At 42.4% G+C, this 18,671-nt stretch overlaps 1 protein-coding gene across 7 annotated transcripts in view; it reads left to right on the forward strand.

The window, feature by feature from the left end:
• Positions 1–18,671, forward strand: part of cdk14 (cyclin dependent kinase 14) — a 726,725-nt gene that overhangs the window by 252,140 nt on the left and 455,914 nt on the right. For all 7 annotated transcript variants that reach the window (XM_078538467.1, XM_078538468.1, XM_078538469.1 and 4 more), the window contains one exon: positions 4,144–4,238. In XM_078538467.1, the coding sequence (XP_078394593.1) occupies positions 4,144–4,238 (95 nt within the window). The remainder of the gene's footprint in view (positions 1–4,143; positions 4,239–18,671) is intronic.

The raw sequence follows: 18,671 nt of genomic DNA on the forward strand, positions 1-18,671 counted from the left end.
TACAATTATTCATAAAATATCCGAGTTTCAGAAGATCGAGGAGAAAAATACTCACCAGCCAATCACTTACCCATTTTCCTTTGATGTTGCACTTCAATTTTCTCAGAATGTGGTTGGCCTGCTCTGGAGCCACTGACTGGCCCCAAGCTGTTTTTATTGCCGTGCCATGAAGCAATTAATGTATATAATATTATTGGAAATTATTTTTATTTAAAATAGTGTTAGTCTGTGGGTGTGCCTTAATTGGATTAAAGCCAGCTAGTCTGGGTGCTTTGATGTATACTAGTTTTGAGATGTAAGAGAGATAAGTGCATTCGCATTTTGTTGAATAGAGCGTTGAAGAAAGCGAGTGAAACCTGGCACCTCGCTAGCAGAGACCAAGCAATGTTTATATTACTAATAAAATTGGCACCGTGAAAGGGGTTTATTGTTAGAAGAGGTGGAGTTCAAAGAGGCTGGTAATGCAATGAGAATTTACATTCAATGAGGTGTGCTAGGTATAACAGATAGCAGTTTTGTGTATGCAGAGCAGAGGCAATGTAAGATCAAAGCCTGTAAGCCTACCACTGTGCCTACAAAGGAACAAAAGTGAAAGGAACCTCATTTTATAGAGTCATAGAGGCCTACAGCTCAGAAAAAGGCCCTTCAGCCCATCACGTCTGTGCCAGTCAAACAAGTATCTGACTATTCTAATCCCATTTTCCAGAACCAGGCCCAGAACCTTGTGCATATCCAAATACTTCTTGAATGTTATGAGGGTTTCTGCCCCTACTACCCTTTCAGGCAGAGAGTTCCAGATTCCCACCACCCCCTGCATGAAAAAATTCTTCCTCGCATCCCCTGTAAACCTTCTGCCCCTTACCTTAAATCTATGCTCCCTGGTTATTGATCCCTCCACCAAGGGGATAAGTTCCTTCCTGTCTACCCTTTCTATGCCCCTCATAATTTTATATACCTCAACCATGTTCCCTCCTCCATCTCCTCTGCTCCAGGGAAAATAACCCCAGTCTATCCAATCTCTCCTCATAACTAAAACTTTCCAGCCCAGGCAACATCCTGGTAAATCTCCTCTGCCCTCTCTCTAGAGCAATCACATCCTTCCTTAATGCAGATTCCAGAACTGCACGCAATACTCTAGCCGTGGCTTAACCAGTGTTTAATACAGCTCCAGCATAACCTCCCTGGTCTTATATTCTATGCCTCGGCTAATAAAGGCAAGTATCCCATATACCTACTTAACCACCTTATCTATCTGTCCCGCTACCTTAAGGGACCGGTGGATATGCACACCAAGGTCCCTCTGATCCTCAGCACTTCCCAGGGTCCTACCATTCATCGTGTATTCCCGTGCCTTGTTTGTCCTGCCCGAGCTCATCACCTCTCACTTATCTGGATTAAATTCTATTTGCCACTGACCAGCCCGTCTATATCCTCCTGTAATCTAAGGCTATCCTCCTCACTATTTACCACCCCACCAATTTTCATGTCATCCGCGCACTTACTGATCAACCCTCCCACATTCAAGTCTAAATCGTTTATATATACCACAAACAGCAAGGGACTCAACACCGATCCCTGTGGAACCCCACTGGACACAGGCATCCAGTCACAAAATCACCCCTCGACCATCATCCTCTGCTTCCTGCCAATTAACCAATTCTGGATCCAATTTTGTCCATGTTTGAACAAAGGCTGTAATGTGGTCAGGAGCTGAGTGGCTCGGGCCGAACTCAAACTGAGCGTCAGTGAGCAGGTTAATGCACTGTCACCAACACCTTCCATCACTTTGCTGATGATCGAGAGTAGACTGATGGGGCAGTAATTGGTCAGTTTGGGATTGTCCTGCTTTTTGTGGACAGGCCATACCTGGGCAATTTTCCCCATTGCTTGGTGGATGTCAGTGCTGTAGCTGTATTGAAACAATTTGACTAGGGGGGTGGCTAGTTCTGGAGCACAAGTCTTCAGTACTATTGCTGAAATGTTGTCAGGGCCCATAGTCTTTGCAGTATCTGGTGCTTGGTTCAATGAGGAATGCAGCCATTTCTTGATATCACATGGAGTGAATTGAATTGGCTGAAGACTGGTATCTGTGATGCTGGGGACCGTGGGAGGAGGCAGGAATGAATCATCCACCTAACACTTTTGCCTGAAGATGGTTTCAAATGCCTTGCCTTTTGCACTGATCTGCTGGGCTCCTCCATTATTAAGGATGGGGCTATTTGTGGAGCCTCTTCCCCAGTGAGTTATTTAACTGTCCATCACCATTCATGACTGGATGTGGCAGGACTGCAGAGCTTAGATCTGATACGTTGGATGTGGGATTGCTTAGCTCTGTCTATTGCATGTTGTTCCTGCTGCTTAGCATCCAAGTAGCCCTGTGTTTAGCTTCACCAAGTTGACACACACCTCATTTTTAGGTATGTCTGGTGCTGCTCCTGGCATGCCTTCCTGCACTCCTCATTGAGCCAGAGCTGATTCCCAACTTGATGGTAATGGTAGAGTGGGCATATGCTGGGCCATGAGGTTCTAGATTGTGGTTCAAGACAATTCTGCTATTGCACATGGCCCACTGTGCCTTATAGATGCCCAGTTTTGAGTTGCTAGACCTGCTCAAAATCTATCCCATTTAGCATGGCGGTCAATCCCACACAACATGGAGGGTATCCTTATTGTGAAGATGTGACTTTGTCTCCACAAGGACTGAGGTCATCACTTCTACCAGTATGGTCATGGACAGATGTATTTATGGCAGGCAGGTTGGTGAGGATGAGGTCAGGTAGATTTTTCCCTCTGGTTGGTTCCCTCACCACCTGCCACAGTCCCAGTCTAGCAGCTTTGTCCTTTAGCACTTAGCCAGCTTGTTCAGTAGTGGTGCTACCGAGCCACTGTTGGTGTTGGACATTATACCCTGGGACTTCATTCTGTGCCCTTGCCACCCTCAGTGCTGTTTGCAAGTGGTATTCAACATGGAAGAGCACTGATTCATCAGCTGAGGGTTGGGCAGTATGTGGTAATCAGCAGGAGGTTTCCCTGCCCACGTTTGACCTGATTCCATGAGACTTCATTGGCTCCAGAGTCGATGTTGAGAACTCCCAAGGTAACCCTCTCCTGACTGTATACCATTGTGCCGCCACGTCTGGTGGTCTTGTCCTGCTGGTGGGATAGGACATAGCTTGGGATGGTGATGGTGGCGTGTGGGACATTGTCTGTAAGTTATGGTTCTGTGAGCTTGACTACGTCGGGCTATTTCTTGACTGGCGCTTGGGACAGTTCTCCCAATTTTTGCACAAACCTCCAGATATCATCAAGGAGGACTTCAGGGCTGGCTGTGTTGTTGTCGTATCTGTTGCCTAGGTCAATGCTGGGAACTCCATCTGGCTTCACTCCTTATTGACTTTGTGTAGCAGTTTGACACTGAGTGTCTAGCTAGGTTATTTCAGAGGGCACTTAAGGGTCAGCCACATTGTCCAGAAATGTTTTCAGCATTCCCTTGACGTCATTGGCATCATTTTAGTATAGTACTTTGTCGAATGGAAACATAGAAGATACAGCCTTTAGATAAGTAAAACAATTTTTATTCCTGATTTACAATGTTTTTAACATCAGTCTATAATCCAGAGAATTTCAAAATCGAGAAATGACTTGGTCCCAAGCACTCGGGGCTGGGGAGCTTACAGTGTATGTTTTATCTGTCATACATGAGTTCAATGTTCAATGGTTACGCTCAATATTCCTTTTAAAATTAAGCTGTTGACTGCTGCCCATTTTTTTTCAGTGTATGGCCCCTTGAAAATTTTCTTGTGCAGCTATGCATGTGCTTTATTTAAATAGAGCAAAGTCTCGCAGGTAAAAAAATAAACTGTAAAACTTGAAAATGACTGGTACTGGTCCAAACTGGAGTTCTATCTTAAGATATATAAGACCAGTTTGGAGCAACGCCAGTCATTTCCCAAATCTTACTGGCTTGTCCTTCTGGGTACTGTATCTTTCATGTTGTTGCATGGTCACGTATCTTAGTGGGAATATTGGTTATGTTATTTTTAAATAAACTGCTGACACCTGAGGCTTTTGGCCAGTGATCAATTCTCTCTGACAAGTCTAACTATGTCACTTTTTAAAAGTTTCCTTCTTATTCCTTTGCAGCTTCCTTGTTGAAAGGGCTGAAACATGCTAACATAGTTCTGCTCCATGACATCATTCATACTAAGGAAACCCTGACTCTTGTATTTGAATATGTGGTAAGTGCTTTCCACCTCCAGTTAAGAGCAGCTGGTCACTGATGTAATGGTTTGAATTAAAATTACAATATAATTGCATTTATGATTGCTTTTATGCACAAGGTGATCAGTCTTTGTCATGATCTAAGCATGTTTTCCTTGCATCTACTCACATCATAAGTGTAGACTGCATAGTCTGCTTGGCAGGACCTCCCATAGGGCCTGTGAGCTGTGCAAATTTTTAAATATTGACTGCTGGTAGACTGATGGGTTAGTAAGTGCAAACTGCTCTTCAACTGAATTAGCCCTCATAAATGGTTTGCTTTTCAGTTTAACGCTTAAGTAATTAGAAATGACCCTTGAATTTGAAACAAAAGTATTTTGTACCTATACAGTTGTAATTTTGGGACGTGTATGCAAAGTGTGAAGATTTAATTCAGAACATCTATATGCAAAAGCACATTACACGGGTTAAGTACATGGTATCTCATTTTATATGAGAAGTCAAGCTCTATTGTTAAATCTAGGTGTTTTTTTTTTTATTCGCTCATGGGATGTGGGTGTTGCTGACAAGGTCAGCATTCAATGCCCATCCTTAATTGCCCTTGAGGTGGTCAAAAAGTTAAGTGAAAAATTTAGTTAACTGCTTTGTGCATTACTAGTTGCTTGTCAATCATTTTAAACCCAAAACATTTCCTACTGCTCTTAGACCTTGTTAAGTGTGGAAATATCTCTTTGCTGTTTTTATTTGAAAATATCAATGGAAAATAGGTCAAGTATTGTAGAAGGGCAGATTAACACAGATCTTTCTGTAATTAGTGTTGACCCTCTGGGCACAGCAGTTCCTCTTCAACCACCTGGAAGTGATTGTAAATGGACTTTTACACCTGGTTGTGATGGGTGTAAAATATTATTGGCCAGTGCTAAGTTTTTACTTTGCTCTGGAAAAAGTTAGGCAAAGAACCAACACTGGAAATAACAAATTGCAAGGGTAGTAGTGATAACAATTTGTCACCCATTTTTGATGCCCATGGATAAATTTTCATCTGTTGGGGGCTGTTATGAAATTGTGGCTATACATCCCATGATTTTCTGTCCATTCATTTTACTACAACAAATTTCATTTTCTTAGCATCTTTAACATCGTAAAACCTCCCACACACTTAATCAATGGAAAATTATGAAGATCAAGTTCCTAAATTCCTGAAATGTATTCCTAGTCTAAAAAGCTCTTTAAAAAAAAATGCCTGGAACATTAAAGTCAGAAATCTTCTCCCAAGATGTTTTCCCTAGCCCTGAACTATTAACTGAAATAAGGACAGTGGAAGTTGTTGTTGTCTCTGCCTCAGTAAAGAAGGCTGCTTCCTGGGAATGTAATAGCAAAGGGTTTCTGACTTAGTTTGGAAAAAAGACAAATCACCTTTCAGGACGGGAAAGTGATTGAACAGAGCGATAGAAACAGAATATGTTGGGAAAACTCAGCAGGTTTGGCAGCATCTGTGGAGAGAGGAAACAGTTAACGTTACGAGTTGAATATGACTCTTCAGAAGAGTTTCTATCTCCACATGCTGCCAGACCTGTGTTCATTACAGACTCCCATCATCCACAGTATTTTATTGAAAACAGCAAACTATTTTTAAGCCTTTAGTTTTTCCTTCATGTATTGGGTGATGTAGCAGGAGACACCTATCCCAATAGACAGTTTCTCTCAAATGTGAGTTTTTTTCTCTGGAGGCACAGGAAGGCTTGGAGATATTTTAATTTGGCTACAATGGGAAAGACATAGATTTCCCATTTCAGCAACACTGTCTCAATGGGTGATTTGCTTTGGATTTGTACTAATGCTTAAAGTAGAATGGAGCATTTCAGAAGAGCAGTGCAGTTGTTGAGCAAAATGTAGTTTATTGTAAAGCTGCTTTTTCTTAATGGCATAATGTTTTCTGCTCCCTTGATCTTTAAGCAGAGGTTCCAGCATTTCTGTATAATTGTTTCAGCTTCAGGTGATGGTACTGTCCAGGGATTTGTTTCAAAATCCGGTGAGATGGTGTACATAGCATTCCTACTGCTATTTCGTGTTGACTCTTTGGATTAATGTAGCCATTGTATAATTATTTTCAGAATAAAATGTGACTTTTCCTTCAGGCAATACTCTGTCATGTAGCAAATAACAACTGATACATAATTAACATGAAAAAGTGGCTGACCTGTTTCATTTGATGTGTAAAATGATTTATTACCTTGTTACCTTTTTGTTCATTTTGGTAATGCTGTTTCATTATCGTTGCATTTATTTTGGAGCCCAGAGTAATGCCTGATATAGGTTTTTTACCTTCTGATTAAAAATGGATGTTCATGCGTGAACCTAACATTTTTGTGTCAAATAAAACAACCTGCATTTATTTAGTGCCGTTAATGTGGTGAACCATCCCATGGCACTTCTCAGTAGCGTTATCAAACAAAATTTGACACTGAGCAACATAAAGAGATGTTACAACAGGGAAGGTAGGTTTCTTAAAGGAGAGAAGAGAGTGGACAAGTAGAGAGTGTTTCTCTCTCCACAGATGCTGTCAGACCTGCTGAGTTCCAGCATTTTCTGTTTTTGTTTCAGAAAAGTGGAGAGGCTTAAGGGAGGCAATTGGCCTTCTCAATTCTGGTCTCAAACAAACTGATTTACCTGGTTGGAGTTCTGGTAAATCATGCACTTTAAGGTGTTTGTAGTTTCTGGTCTGATTTTTCATGATACTCTTCCTTCTCCCTTACTCCCTTGAGATCAGTTGCTTTTAAACATGACATGAGCATATGTGGAAGAACAGGAAATTGAGTGCCTCATCTTCTTTCCTTCCGAAGTTCTGATGGAGCCAACCCATTCTGAAGTGATGTGGAACAGTAGCTCAAGTGCTAAGTTGATATCATCATTCTTTTTCAACAAAGCTTTTACAGTTCTTGTGCCTCTCTTGTCCTCTCCATTTGGTTGTTGGTACTTGGGTGGACTAGTTCTGTGGACAAATCCATAGTCTTCTGAAAATTTCTTGAACCATTTATTTGCAAACTGTGGACCATTGTCTGAAATGACAAGATCTGGAATGCCATTAGTGGCAAAAAATGTCTTTGTGAGCTGATAACTGCTTCTGAGGTTGTACCATAAAGGTATTTAACCTTTATCCATCTGGAGAAATAGTCAACAACTATGAGTTGAGTGACATGCCCGACCCCTGATGTGTTGTAATAATCAAGCCCCAGCCCCTGATCAGCTCCCATAGCTACAAGATCCCTTTGAGCTCAAAAAGGTCCATTCTGAGATGTTCTCATGAACTGGATGGGAATGGGGACACCACCAGTGGTTCTTTTAGCGTTTGGTGATGAATTTCTCAGATGATGCAGCTCAAAATAATTTCATCTAGTAATTTTGAGATCCCTGGCCACCAAACTAAATTTTGTGCTCTAGCACAACACTTGTAATTCCTCGGTGACCCTGGTGTATTCTCTGAAGGATCTTGAGTCTGAGGACTCTAGGTATGACCAACCTCTCATGATAAACTAGTAAGTTGTCTACAACACTGCGATGTCAGCATTGCTTAAAGTATTGTTTCAGGATAGGATAGTTGTTTGGAATATTTTCTGGCCATCCACCTTGGCAGTATTCTCTAATTTTTGCATATTCTTCATCAGCTTTTTGTGTTTGTTGAATTTAATTCAGACTCTTGAGTTTTTGCTGGTAGGAATTTTGTAGTCAATGAGGTATATGACTCTACATTTTCCATGAAATTTATGTCCTCCTGTCCAGGCTTTTCAACAGGAATGCATGACAATGCACCTGCCATAGTTTGTTCTCTGCCTTGGCCATATTTGGTCTTGGCATCAAACCACATGAGTCTTAGTCAAAATTTCCAGACTCTAGGTGGCATCTTTGCTGGTTCTTTCATATTTAATAAGGTGACCAATGGCTTGTAGTGTGTCTCAATGGTGAACTGCAGGCTTAGGACGTAGTCGGTGAATTTCTCACAGGCTCATCTGGCTGCCAATACCTCTTTTCCAATCTTTGCTCTGTTTCAGCCAATGACCAAGAAGTGTAATATATTGGTCTGCATGTTCTATCTTTCCAGATTTGAAAGAGTACTACTTAGTCCAATCGCTGATGCGTCCGCAGCAACTTCTGTGGGCAGTTCGGGCTCATAGTGCACCAATATGTCTGGTGAAATGAGCATCTCTTTGATTTTTTGAAACAAGATTTGTTGACGTTCTCCCCAACACCATGCTTGGTCTTGCCTAACCAATTGTTGTAGTGGTTTGTTCACGTGCCAGATTAGGTAGGATCTTCCCTACTTGATTGACTATCCCCATTAAGCATTGAAGCTCCATAACAATGTGGGGTGGTGGAAAATCATTGATTGCCTTGGTTTTTTGGGGATCAGCCCTGATGCCTGATGCGTGAACGATGTGTCCTGAAAATTTAATGGTTGGCTGTGAGAACTGACAGTTATTGTTGAGAGCCTCTTGAGTTTTTGCTGGTTGGAATTTTGTAGTCAATAGGGTATATGACTGTACATTCGCCATGAAATTTATGGGGTAGCTTTGTTAATAAAGAAAGGTACCAGGGCAATGGTGAGTAGTGATATAGGTGCCAGAGATCGTGATTGAATCAGTTTGGGGAGAAATAAGGAATAGCAAGGGGAAGAAGTCATGGGTGGGAGTCGTCTATAGGCCCCCGAAGAGTTGCCTCACTGTAGAACAAAGTATAAATCGGGAAATAATGGAGGTGTGTAAGAAGGGCACTAAAATTGTCATGGGTGATTTTAATCTGCATATTGACTGGACAAATCAGATTAGCGGGGTAACATGGAAGACGAATTTGTAGAGTGCAACAGGGATTGTTCCTTAGAGCAATATGTTGCAGAACCTATCCTGGAACAGGCTATTTTAGATCTAGTAATTTGTAATGAGGTAAGATTGATAAGAGATCTCGTAGTTAAGGATCCTCTAGGGGATAGCGATCACAACATGGTAGAATGAGGGCGAGCAACATGGGTCTCAAACCAGTGTCCTCAACTTAAATAAGGGCAATTACAGAGGTATGAAGAAAGAGTTGTCTAAAGCAGGCTGGGAAAATAGACTAAGAGGAAGATCAGTGGATGAGGAGTGGCAGACATTTAAGCAGATATTTCATAATGCTCAGCAAAAAATTATCCCTGTCAAAAAGAAGGACTCTGAGAAGGATGAACCACCCATGGTTAACAAAGGGGCTCAAGGACAGTATCCAATCAAAAACTAAGGCATACAAAGCAGCAAAAACTAGTGGTAGGCCAGAGTATTGCGAATGTTTTAGGAACCAGCAGTGGATGACTAAAAAGCTAATAAAGAGGAAGAAAATTGATTATGAAAGTAAATTCGCAAGAAATAAAACACAAACAGCAAGGGCCTCTACAAGTATATAAAAAGGGAGTAGCTAAAGTGAGCGTGGGACCCTTGGAGGATGCAACTGGAGAACTGATAATGGGGTTCAGGGAAATGGCAGATAATTTAAACCAATATTTTGCATCGGTATTCGCAGTGAATGACACTATGGACATTCCAAAGATATCAGATAAGCGAGGAACTAATAGGAGGAAAGATCTTGTAACAGTCTCTATCATGCATTTCAAAGTATTTGACAAACTAATGGGACTAAAGGCAAAGAGGTCACGAGGACCTGATGGCCTGCATCCAAGGGTTTTAAAGGAAGTGGCTGCAGAGATAGTGGAGGCATTGGTCAAAATATTCCAGAACTCACTGAATTCCGGGAGGGTCCCAGCAGATTGGAAAACTGCTAATATGACACCCCTGTTCAAGAAGGGAGGGAGTCAAAAAGCAGGAAACTATAGGCCAGCCAGCCTAACATTTGTCATTGGGAAAATGCTAGATCCCATTATTAAGGAAGAAATAGCAGGACATTTAGAAAAGCTTAATGCAATCAAACAGAGTCAACGTGGTTTTGTGAAGGGGAAATCATGTTTGACACATTTGCTAGAGTTCTTTGAGGATATAACGAGCACAGTTGATAAAAGGGAATTGGTAGATGTAGTGTATTTGGATTTCCAGAAGGCATTCGATAAGGTGCCACATGAAAGGTTATTGCACAAGATAGGAGCTCACAGTGTTGGGGGTAATGTATTAGCATGGATTGAGGATCGGTTAACCCACAGAAGACAGTGTCGGGGCTAATGGATTTTTTTTAGGTTGGAAAGGCGTAACTAGTGGAGTGCCACAAGGATCAGTCCGAGGGCCTTAATTATTTACTATCCATATTAATGACTTGGAGGAGGGAGCAGAGTGTAATGTATTGAAATTTGCTGACAATATAAAATAGATGGAAGGGCATGTTGTGACGAGGACATAAGGAATCTGCAAGGGGGTATACACAGGTTGAGTGAGTGGGCAAAAACTTGACAGATGGAGTTTAATGTAGGGAAGTGTGAGGTCATGCACTTTGTCTGGAAGAATCAAAAGGCAGACAATTATTTAAATGGAGAGAAACTCCAAAAAAGTCCAGCACAGAGGGATCTGGGTGTTCTTGTGCATGAAACACAAAAAGTTAGCATACAGGTGTAGCAAATAATTAAGAAGGCAAATGGAATTTTGGCCTGTTTTGCTAAAGGGTTGGAGTTTAAAAATAGGGTAAGTCTTGGTACAACTGTACAGGGTGTTGGTGAGGCCGCACCTGGACTATTGTGTACAGCTTTGGTCCCAGTATTTAAGAAAGGATATACTGGCATTGGAGGCAATTCAAAAGAGATTCACTAGGCTGATTCCTGGGGTGAAGGGGTTGACTTATCAAGAACGGCTAAACAGGTTAAGCCTTTATTCACTGGAGATTAGAAGAATGAGGGGTGATCTTATTGAAACATACAAGATCCTGAGGGGGTTTGCCAGGGTAGATATTGAGAAGATGTTTCCACTAGTGGAGGAATCTTGAACTAGGGGACATAGTTACAGAATAAGGGGACACTTTTAAAACTGAGATGCAAAGGAATTTCTTCTCTGAGGGTAGTGAATGTCTGAAATTCTCCCCCAGCGAGTTGTGGAGGATAGATCACTGAAAGTATTTAAAGACGTAGATAAATTTTTGAAATATTGGGGAGTTAGGGTTATGAGGAGCTGGCATGAAAGAGGAGTTGAGGCCTGAGGCAGATCAGCCATGATCTTATTGAATGGTGGGGTAGGCTCAAGGGGCCGAATGGCCTACTCCTATTTCTTATGTTGTTCTTTCAAGCATTGCAGCAGTGCTGTCACCCTTGTATCATGCTCCAGTGAGGTGCACCCATGGATCAGTAGGTCACCCAAGTGGCAGGTGAATCCTTCTAATCCCTCTGAAATGCCTGTCATTGTTCTCTGAAAAACCCCAGGAGCTGATGTGATTCCAAAGGGTAGGTGATTGAAGCATAAGTCCTAAAGGGTGTGATACATGTAATCAGTAGTTTGGATACCTCGTCTGATGGTAGCTGCCAGAAGTCGCTGTTTGCATCCGGCTTTGTAAAAATTGTACTTTTTGCTTGATTTGCCAGACTCTCATCTACAAATGTTGTTGCTTGCATCCCCCTCTGTGCAGCTTTGTTTAGCTATGTGAGGTCAATGCAAATTTGTAATGACCATTCGATTTGGGTACCAGGACAATGCTTGAACACCAGCTTGTGGGCTTGGTGACAGGTGAGATGACTCTCTAATGCAGCATTGACTCAATTTCATGTTTCACTTTCTGCAAAAGCAAGCGTGGAATGTTCATTGGGATGAGCAAGCCCACTGGTTTTGCTCTGATCTCAATGTGATGCAATAAGCTGTTTTCAGCTCCCCCAGACCTCTGGATACTTTTGGGAATTCTGTCCTGAATTCTGTTGACCTTTCTGGGTTTTCTAAATTCATGTAGATAAGTTGCAGTTAACCATGAACATTCTTGGTTGTGGATCACACAGTTTCTGTGACTTCTCTTTCTTTATACTGGAGCTTAGCAGTCAACTTCCCTTGACTTTTAGCTGAATGCCTCCTGGACCATGAAGCCTTCTGGTCGATGGCTAGAGGAATCCTGGCTTCAGCCACTGTTCTGTGTCTGAAACAATTGAAACTCCTGCTCCAGTTTCTAAATTGAAATTAGTTTTGTGTGCCTTGACCGTAATGTCTGCACTCTAATAGTTCTCATTTGATGTGCTAATTTCTCCCAAGAATGGCACATTATCTTTTCCTTTAATTTCTTGAATGGTATATGGTTTTAGTTGTTTCTCCATTAATCTTGGTGGTAAGTGATTTTTGCTGCAATACACTGATTTAAAATGGCCTTTCTTCCTGAGGGAATGGCACTCTGCGTTTTTGGTGGGGCAATTTTTACACTGATGTAACATTTCCCTGCCACAACGAGAACACTGATTATTGGCGGATTGTTTCCTTGTTTACACTTAGGAGCGCTGTTACTTCTGTGTGCTACAAACTGCACTATCTCAGCAGTTTTTCTCCATGAGATTTCCTTTTCTTCTCTATTTGAAAAAAAAAGATTGTTTTTGACTACTGTCTGCCTGCCTTGCTATTTGCACAGCCTTTGATAGGGTCAAATTTTTCCTTGACTGCAGAAAATTGGATGAAGCTTATTCTTAAACTCCTTCAACAATGTGATTCTGAATTAATTCATCCTTCAGGGTTCCACGTTCACAATTCTCAGCCAATTGATGTAAATCAGTGATGAAGTGTTATGGCGCAGCCGATGGTAAATGCCGAGTTGTTCAAATCCCAGAGGGAAACTTGGAACAGCTGCCACAACTAATTTTGCTTCCAATTTCCATCCCTCCATCATTTTCACATGGTCCATCTCTAACACTTCCCTTCCCTTCCTTGACCTCTCTGTTTCAATTTCTGGTGATAGACTGTCCACCAATATCCATTACAAGCCTACCGATTCCCACAGCTACCTCGACTATAGCTCCTCACACCTCGCTTCCTGTAAGAACTCCATCCCATTCTCTCAGTTCCTTCGCCTCCGTTGCATCTGTTCTGATGATGCCACTTTCAAAAACAGTTCCTCTGACATATCCTCCTTCTTCCTTAACCGAGGTTTTCCACCCACGGTGGTTGACGGGCCCTCAACCATGTCCAGCCCATCTCCCGCGCATCTGCCCTCACACCTTCTTCTCCCTCCCAGAAACATGATAGGGTCCCCCTTGTCCTCACTTATCACCCCACCAGCCTCCGCATTCAAAGGATCATCCTCCGCCATTTCCGCCAACTCCAGCATGATGCCACCACCAAACACATCTTCCCTTCACCCCCCTGGCGGCATTCCGTAGGGATTGTTCCCTCCGGGACACCCTGGTCCACTCCTCCATCACCCCCTACACCTCAACCCCCTCCAACAGCACCTTCCCATGCAACCGCAGAAGACGTAACACCTGCCCCTTCACTTCACCTCTCCTCACCGTCCAAGGGCCCAAACATTCATTTCAAATGAAGCAGCATTTCACTTGCACTTCCCTCAACTTAGTCTACTGCATTCGTTGCTCCCAATGCGGTTTCCTCTACATTGGAGAGACCAAATGCAGACTGGGTGTCCGCTTTGCAGAACACCTTCGGTCTGTCCGCAAGCATGACCCAGACCTCCCTTTCGCTTGCCATTTCAACACTCCACCCTGCTCTCATGCCCACATGTCTGTCCTTGGCTTGCTGCATTGTTCCAGTGAAGCTCAACGCAAACTGGAGGAACAGCACCTCATCTTCCGACTAGGCACTTTACAGCCTTCCGGACTGAATATTGAGTTCAACAATTTCAGATCATGAACTCTCTCCTCCATCCCCACCCCTTTTCCGATTTTTCCCCCTCCTTTTTGCTTTTTCCAATAATTTACATAGATTTTTCTTTTCCCACACATTTCCATTATTTTTAAATGTATTTCCATCCATTGTTTTATCTCTACCTTTTAGCCTTTTTCGATTCCTTCACCCCACCCCATCCACACTAGGGCTATCTGTACCTTGCTCGTCCTGCTTTCTACCCTTAATTAGCAGATTCCTTTAGATAATATCACCACCTTCAACACCTCTTTGCCCTTTTGTCTGTGACATCTTTTGGTTATCTCCACCTATCACTGGCCCTCTATTCAGCTCTTCTTCTTCCCCCCCTCCACCAGCTTATATTTCACTCCTTTTCTATTTTTACTTAGTTCTGTTGAAGAGTCATACGGACTCGAAACGTTAACTGTGTTCCTCTCCACAGATGCTGTCAGACCTGCTGAGTTTTTCCAGGTATTTTTGTTTTTGTTTTTAATTTTGCAATTTGTTTGTTTCGAGATGCATGCCTTGAATTCAGTAGTAATAAGACCAAGTCTTATAGGTTTGTGACCAAACTAAATTAAACCTTCATTTCATAGAAAAACTAATTTTAAATACATACACAGATTTACAAATTACTACTATGATAACAGAGATAAACAGTGTCAACATGGTTTTGTGGAAGTGAAATTTGAGGACATAGGCAGAGTTGATAAGAGGGAACCGGTAGATGTGTATTTGGATTTCCAGAAGGCATTCGATAAGGTGCCACATAAAAGGTTATTGCACAAGATAAGAGCTCACGGTATTGGGGGTAACGTATCAGCATGGATTGAGGATTAGTTAACACACAGAAGACAGAGTCAGGATTGTTGGGTCTTTTTCAGGTTGGAAAGATGTAACTAGTGGAGTGCCACAAAGATCAGTCCTGGGGCCTCAATTATTTACGATCTATATTAATGGCTTGGAGGAGGGGGCAAAGTGTAATATATCCAAATTTGCTGCTGATACAAAAGTAGGTAGGAGGGCATGTTGTGATGAGGACATAAGGAATCTGCAAGGGGACATAGGTTGAGTGAGTGGGCAAAAACTTGACAGATGGAGTTTAATGTAGGAAAGTGTCAGGTCATGTACTTTGGACGGAAGAATCAAAAGGCAGACTATTATTTAAATGGAGAATGACTCCAAAAACATGCAGCACAGAGGAATCTGGGTGTTCTTGAGCATGAAACACAAAAAGTTAGCATGCAAGTGCAGCAAGTAATTAAGAAGGCAAATGGAATTTTGGCCTGTACTGCTAAGGGGTTGGAGTTTAAAAACAGGGAGGTCTTGTTACAACAGGACAGGGTATTGGTGAGGCCGCACCTGGAGTACTGTGTACAGTTTTGGCCCCCGTATTTAAGAAAGGATATACTGGCATTGAAGGCAGTTCAAAAGAAATTCACTGGGCTGATTCCTGGGATGATGGGGTTGACTTATCAAGAATGGCTAAACAGGTTAGCCATTTACTCATTGGAATTTTGAAGAATGAGGGGTGATCTTATTGAAACGTACATGATTCTGTGGGGGCTTGCCAGGGTAGATGTTGAGAAAATGTTTCCACTAGTGGGGAAATCTCAAACTAGGGGACATAGTTATAGAATAAGGGGACACTCATTTAAAACTGAGATGTGAAGGAATTTCTTCTGAAGGTAATGAATGTCTGGAATTCTCTACCCGGGAGAATGTGGAGACGAGATCACTGAAAGCATTTAAAGAGCAGCTAGATAGATTTTTGAAGTATCGGGGAGTTGAGGGCTATGAGGAGCTGGCACGATAAGAGGAGTTGAGGCCTGGGGCAGATCAGCCATGATCTTATTGAATGGTGGGGCAGGCCTGAGGGGCTGAATGACCTACTCCTATTTCCTATGTTCTAAATCCCCTAATTAATCTAACTCCAAGTTACATTTTTGTTAAGGGAACAGTAAGACGCACAGATTTTAAAAGAAAAATGATACCCTGAACAATAAAAAGTGAGTTTCATTAACTTTAGTTCATTGTAGGCAGCAGCTTAGAGTCATGGAGGTCTACAGCGCAGAAAAAGGCCCTTCAGTCCATCGAGTCTGCGCCAGTCAAACAAGTGCCTAACTATTCTAATCCCATTTTTCAGTACTAGGCCCATAGCCTTGCATGCCATGGTATTGCAAGTGCACATTCAAATACTACTTAAATGTTATGAGGGTTTCTGCCTCCACCACCCTTTCAGGCAGAGTGTTCCAGATTCCCACCCTCTGGGTGAAAAAATTCTTCCTCACATCCCCTCTAAACCTTCTGCCCTTAACCTTAAATCTATGCTCCCTGGTTATTGATCCCTCCACCAAGGAGAAAAGTTCTCTCCTGCCTATCCTATCTATGCCCCTCATAATTTTATACACCTCAATCATGTCCCCCCTCAATCTCCTCTGCTCCAGGGAAAATAGCCTCAGTCTATCCCCCAATTTCTCCTCATAACTAAAACATTGTAGTATGTCTCCTCTGCACACTCTAGTGTAATCACATCCTTCCTATAATGCGGATTCCAGAACTGCACACAATACTCTAGCTGTGGCCTAACCAGCATTTTATACAGTTCCAGCATAACCCCCTGGACTTATATTCTATGCCTCGGCTAATAAAGGCAAGTATCCCATATGCCTTCATAACCGCCTTATCTACCTGTCCTGCTACCTTAGGGACCGGTGGACAAGCACACCAAGGTCCCTCTGATCCTCGGTACTTCCCACGGTCCTACCATTCATCGTGTATTCCCGTGCCTTGTTTGTTCTGCCCAAGTGCATCACCTCACACTTATCCGGATTAAATTTCATTTGCTACTGATCAGCCCATCTGACCAGCCCGTTTATATCCTCCTGTAATCTAAGGCTATCCTCCTCACTATTTACCACCCCACCAATTTTCATGTCATCCACGAACTTACTGATCAACCCTCCTACATTCCAGTCTAAATTGTTTATATATACCACAAACAGCAAGGGACCCAACACCGATCCCTGTGGAACCCCATTGGACACAGGCATCCAGTCACAAAAACACCCCTCGACTACCACCCTCTGCTTCCTGCCACTCAGCCAATTCTGAATCCAATTTGCCAAATTGCCTTGGATCCCATGAGCTCTTACCTTCGTTATCAGCCTCCCATGTGGGACCTTATCAAAAGCCTTGCTGAAGTCCAAGTAGACTACGTCAAATGCATTGCCCTCATCTACACACCTGGTCACCTCTTCGAAAAATTCAATCAAATTGGTTAGATATGACCTTCCTTTAACAAACCATGCTGACTATCCTTGATTAATCCCAACCTCTCCAAGTGTAGATTAATTCTGTACTTTAGAATTACTTCCAATTGTTTCCCCACCACTGAGGTTAGATTGACTGGCCTGTAGTTCCCTGGTTTATCCCTTCCTCCCTTCCTGAATAATGGTACCACGTTGGCTGTCCTCCAGACCTCTGGAACCTCTCCTGTGGCCAGAGAGGTATTGAAAATTATTGCCAGCGTCCCTGTTATCTCCTTCCTTGCCTCACTCAACAGCCTGAGATACATTTAATCTGGGCCTGGCGATTTATCTGCTTTTAAGCCTGCCAGATCACTTAGAACCTCCTCCCTTTCTATGCTAGTTTTTAAAATTATATTATAGTCCTTCTGCCTGATGTTCATACCCACGTCATCTCCCTCACTTGTGAACACCGACACAAAGTATTCATTTGGAACCCTGCCTACAACTTCTGGCTCCACACACACATTACCATCTGGCCCTTAATGGGCCCTACTCATTCCCTAGTTATCCTCTTGCTCTTAGTGCACTTGTAAAATATCTTTGGATTTTCCTTTATTTTACCTGCCAATGTTTTTTCATGCTCCCTTTTTACTCTTAAGCTCCCCCCTACACATTCTATGGTTCTGTAGGGCTTCCACTGTTTTGAGCCCTCGGTATCTGCCATAAGCCTTCCTTTTTTTCTTTATCCAATCCTTTATATCCCTTGACATCCAGGGTTCCCTGGATTTGTTCGTCCCACCATTTGTCTTTACTGGCTTAAATGCTGAAGGCGTTTCACACTTGTTAGATCTTATAATTCCTACTCCTTCACACAGCCTTCGCTCCTTTATACATATTTTCCTCTGAATGCAAATTTCCATTGTTTCACTATGTCTTTGGACTTTACCTCCCGGATGATAAAAATTCATCATAGTACCAATTTTACCAATAATCTTTGGGAAAAGTAAACACACACTCTGAATTTCACCTGGCTAGGTGACACTTTTCACCCTCCTTTGAAAACAATCTAGCCTAGTTTATTTAAAAATGCAAATGTCCTTTTACACCTTACATTCTAAACTTCCCCTACTTAACATTTCAAACCTAGCTCACCTTCTATTACATCAAAACCTTTAGACCAGCTGCCTTTAATCCAATTAAGTCTCTCACGCACAGACACACACACACACACACACACCACTAATTTACAATAAATTGTCGAAGCACTCCGGCAAAGGTAGGATTTTCTCCATGGCTTCCACTCACTAAAGCCTTTTCTGGAATTTAGTTGGAGATATTCCTGTGCTGTCCTTATCTGGCAGTTGTCTCTTTCGCTGCTTTTTGTGGTAGCTGTGCTCTTCTCTGGTTGCTTCTTTCATTA

This window comes from Cetorhinus maximus, chromosome 3, assembly GCF_964194155.1.
Source record: "Cetorhinus maximus chromosome 3, sCetMax3.hap1.1, whole genome shotgun sequence".
Taxonomy (NCBI): Eukaryota; Metazoa; Chordata; class Chondrichthyes; order Lamniformes; family Cetorhinidae; genus Cetorhinus; species Cetorhinus maximus.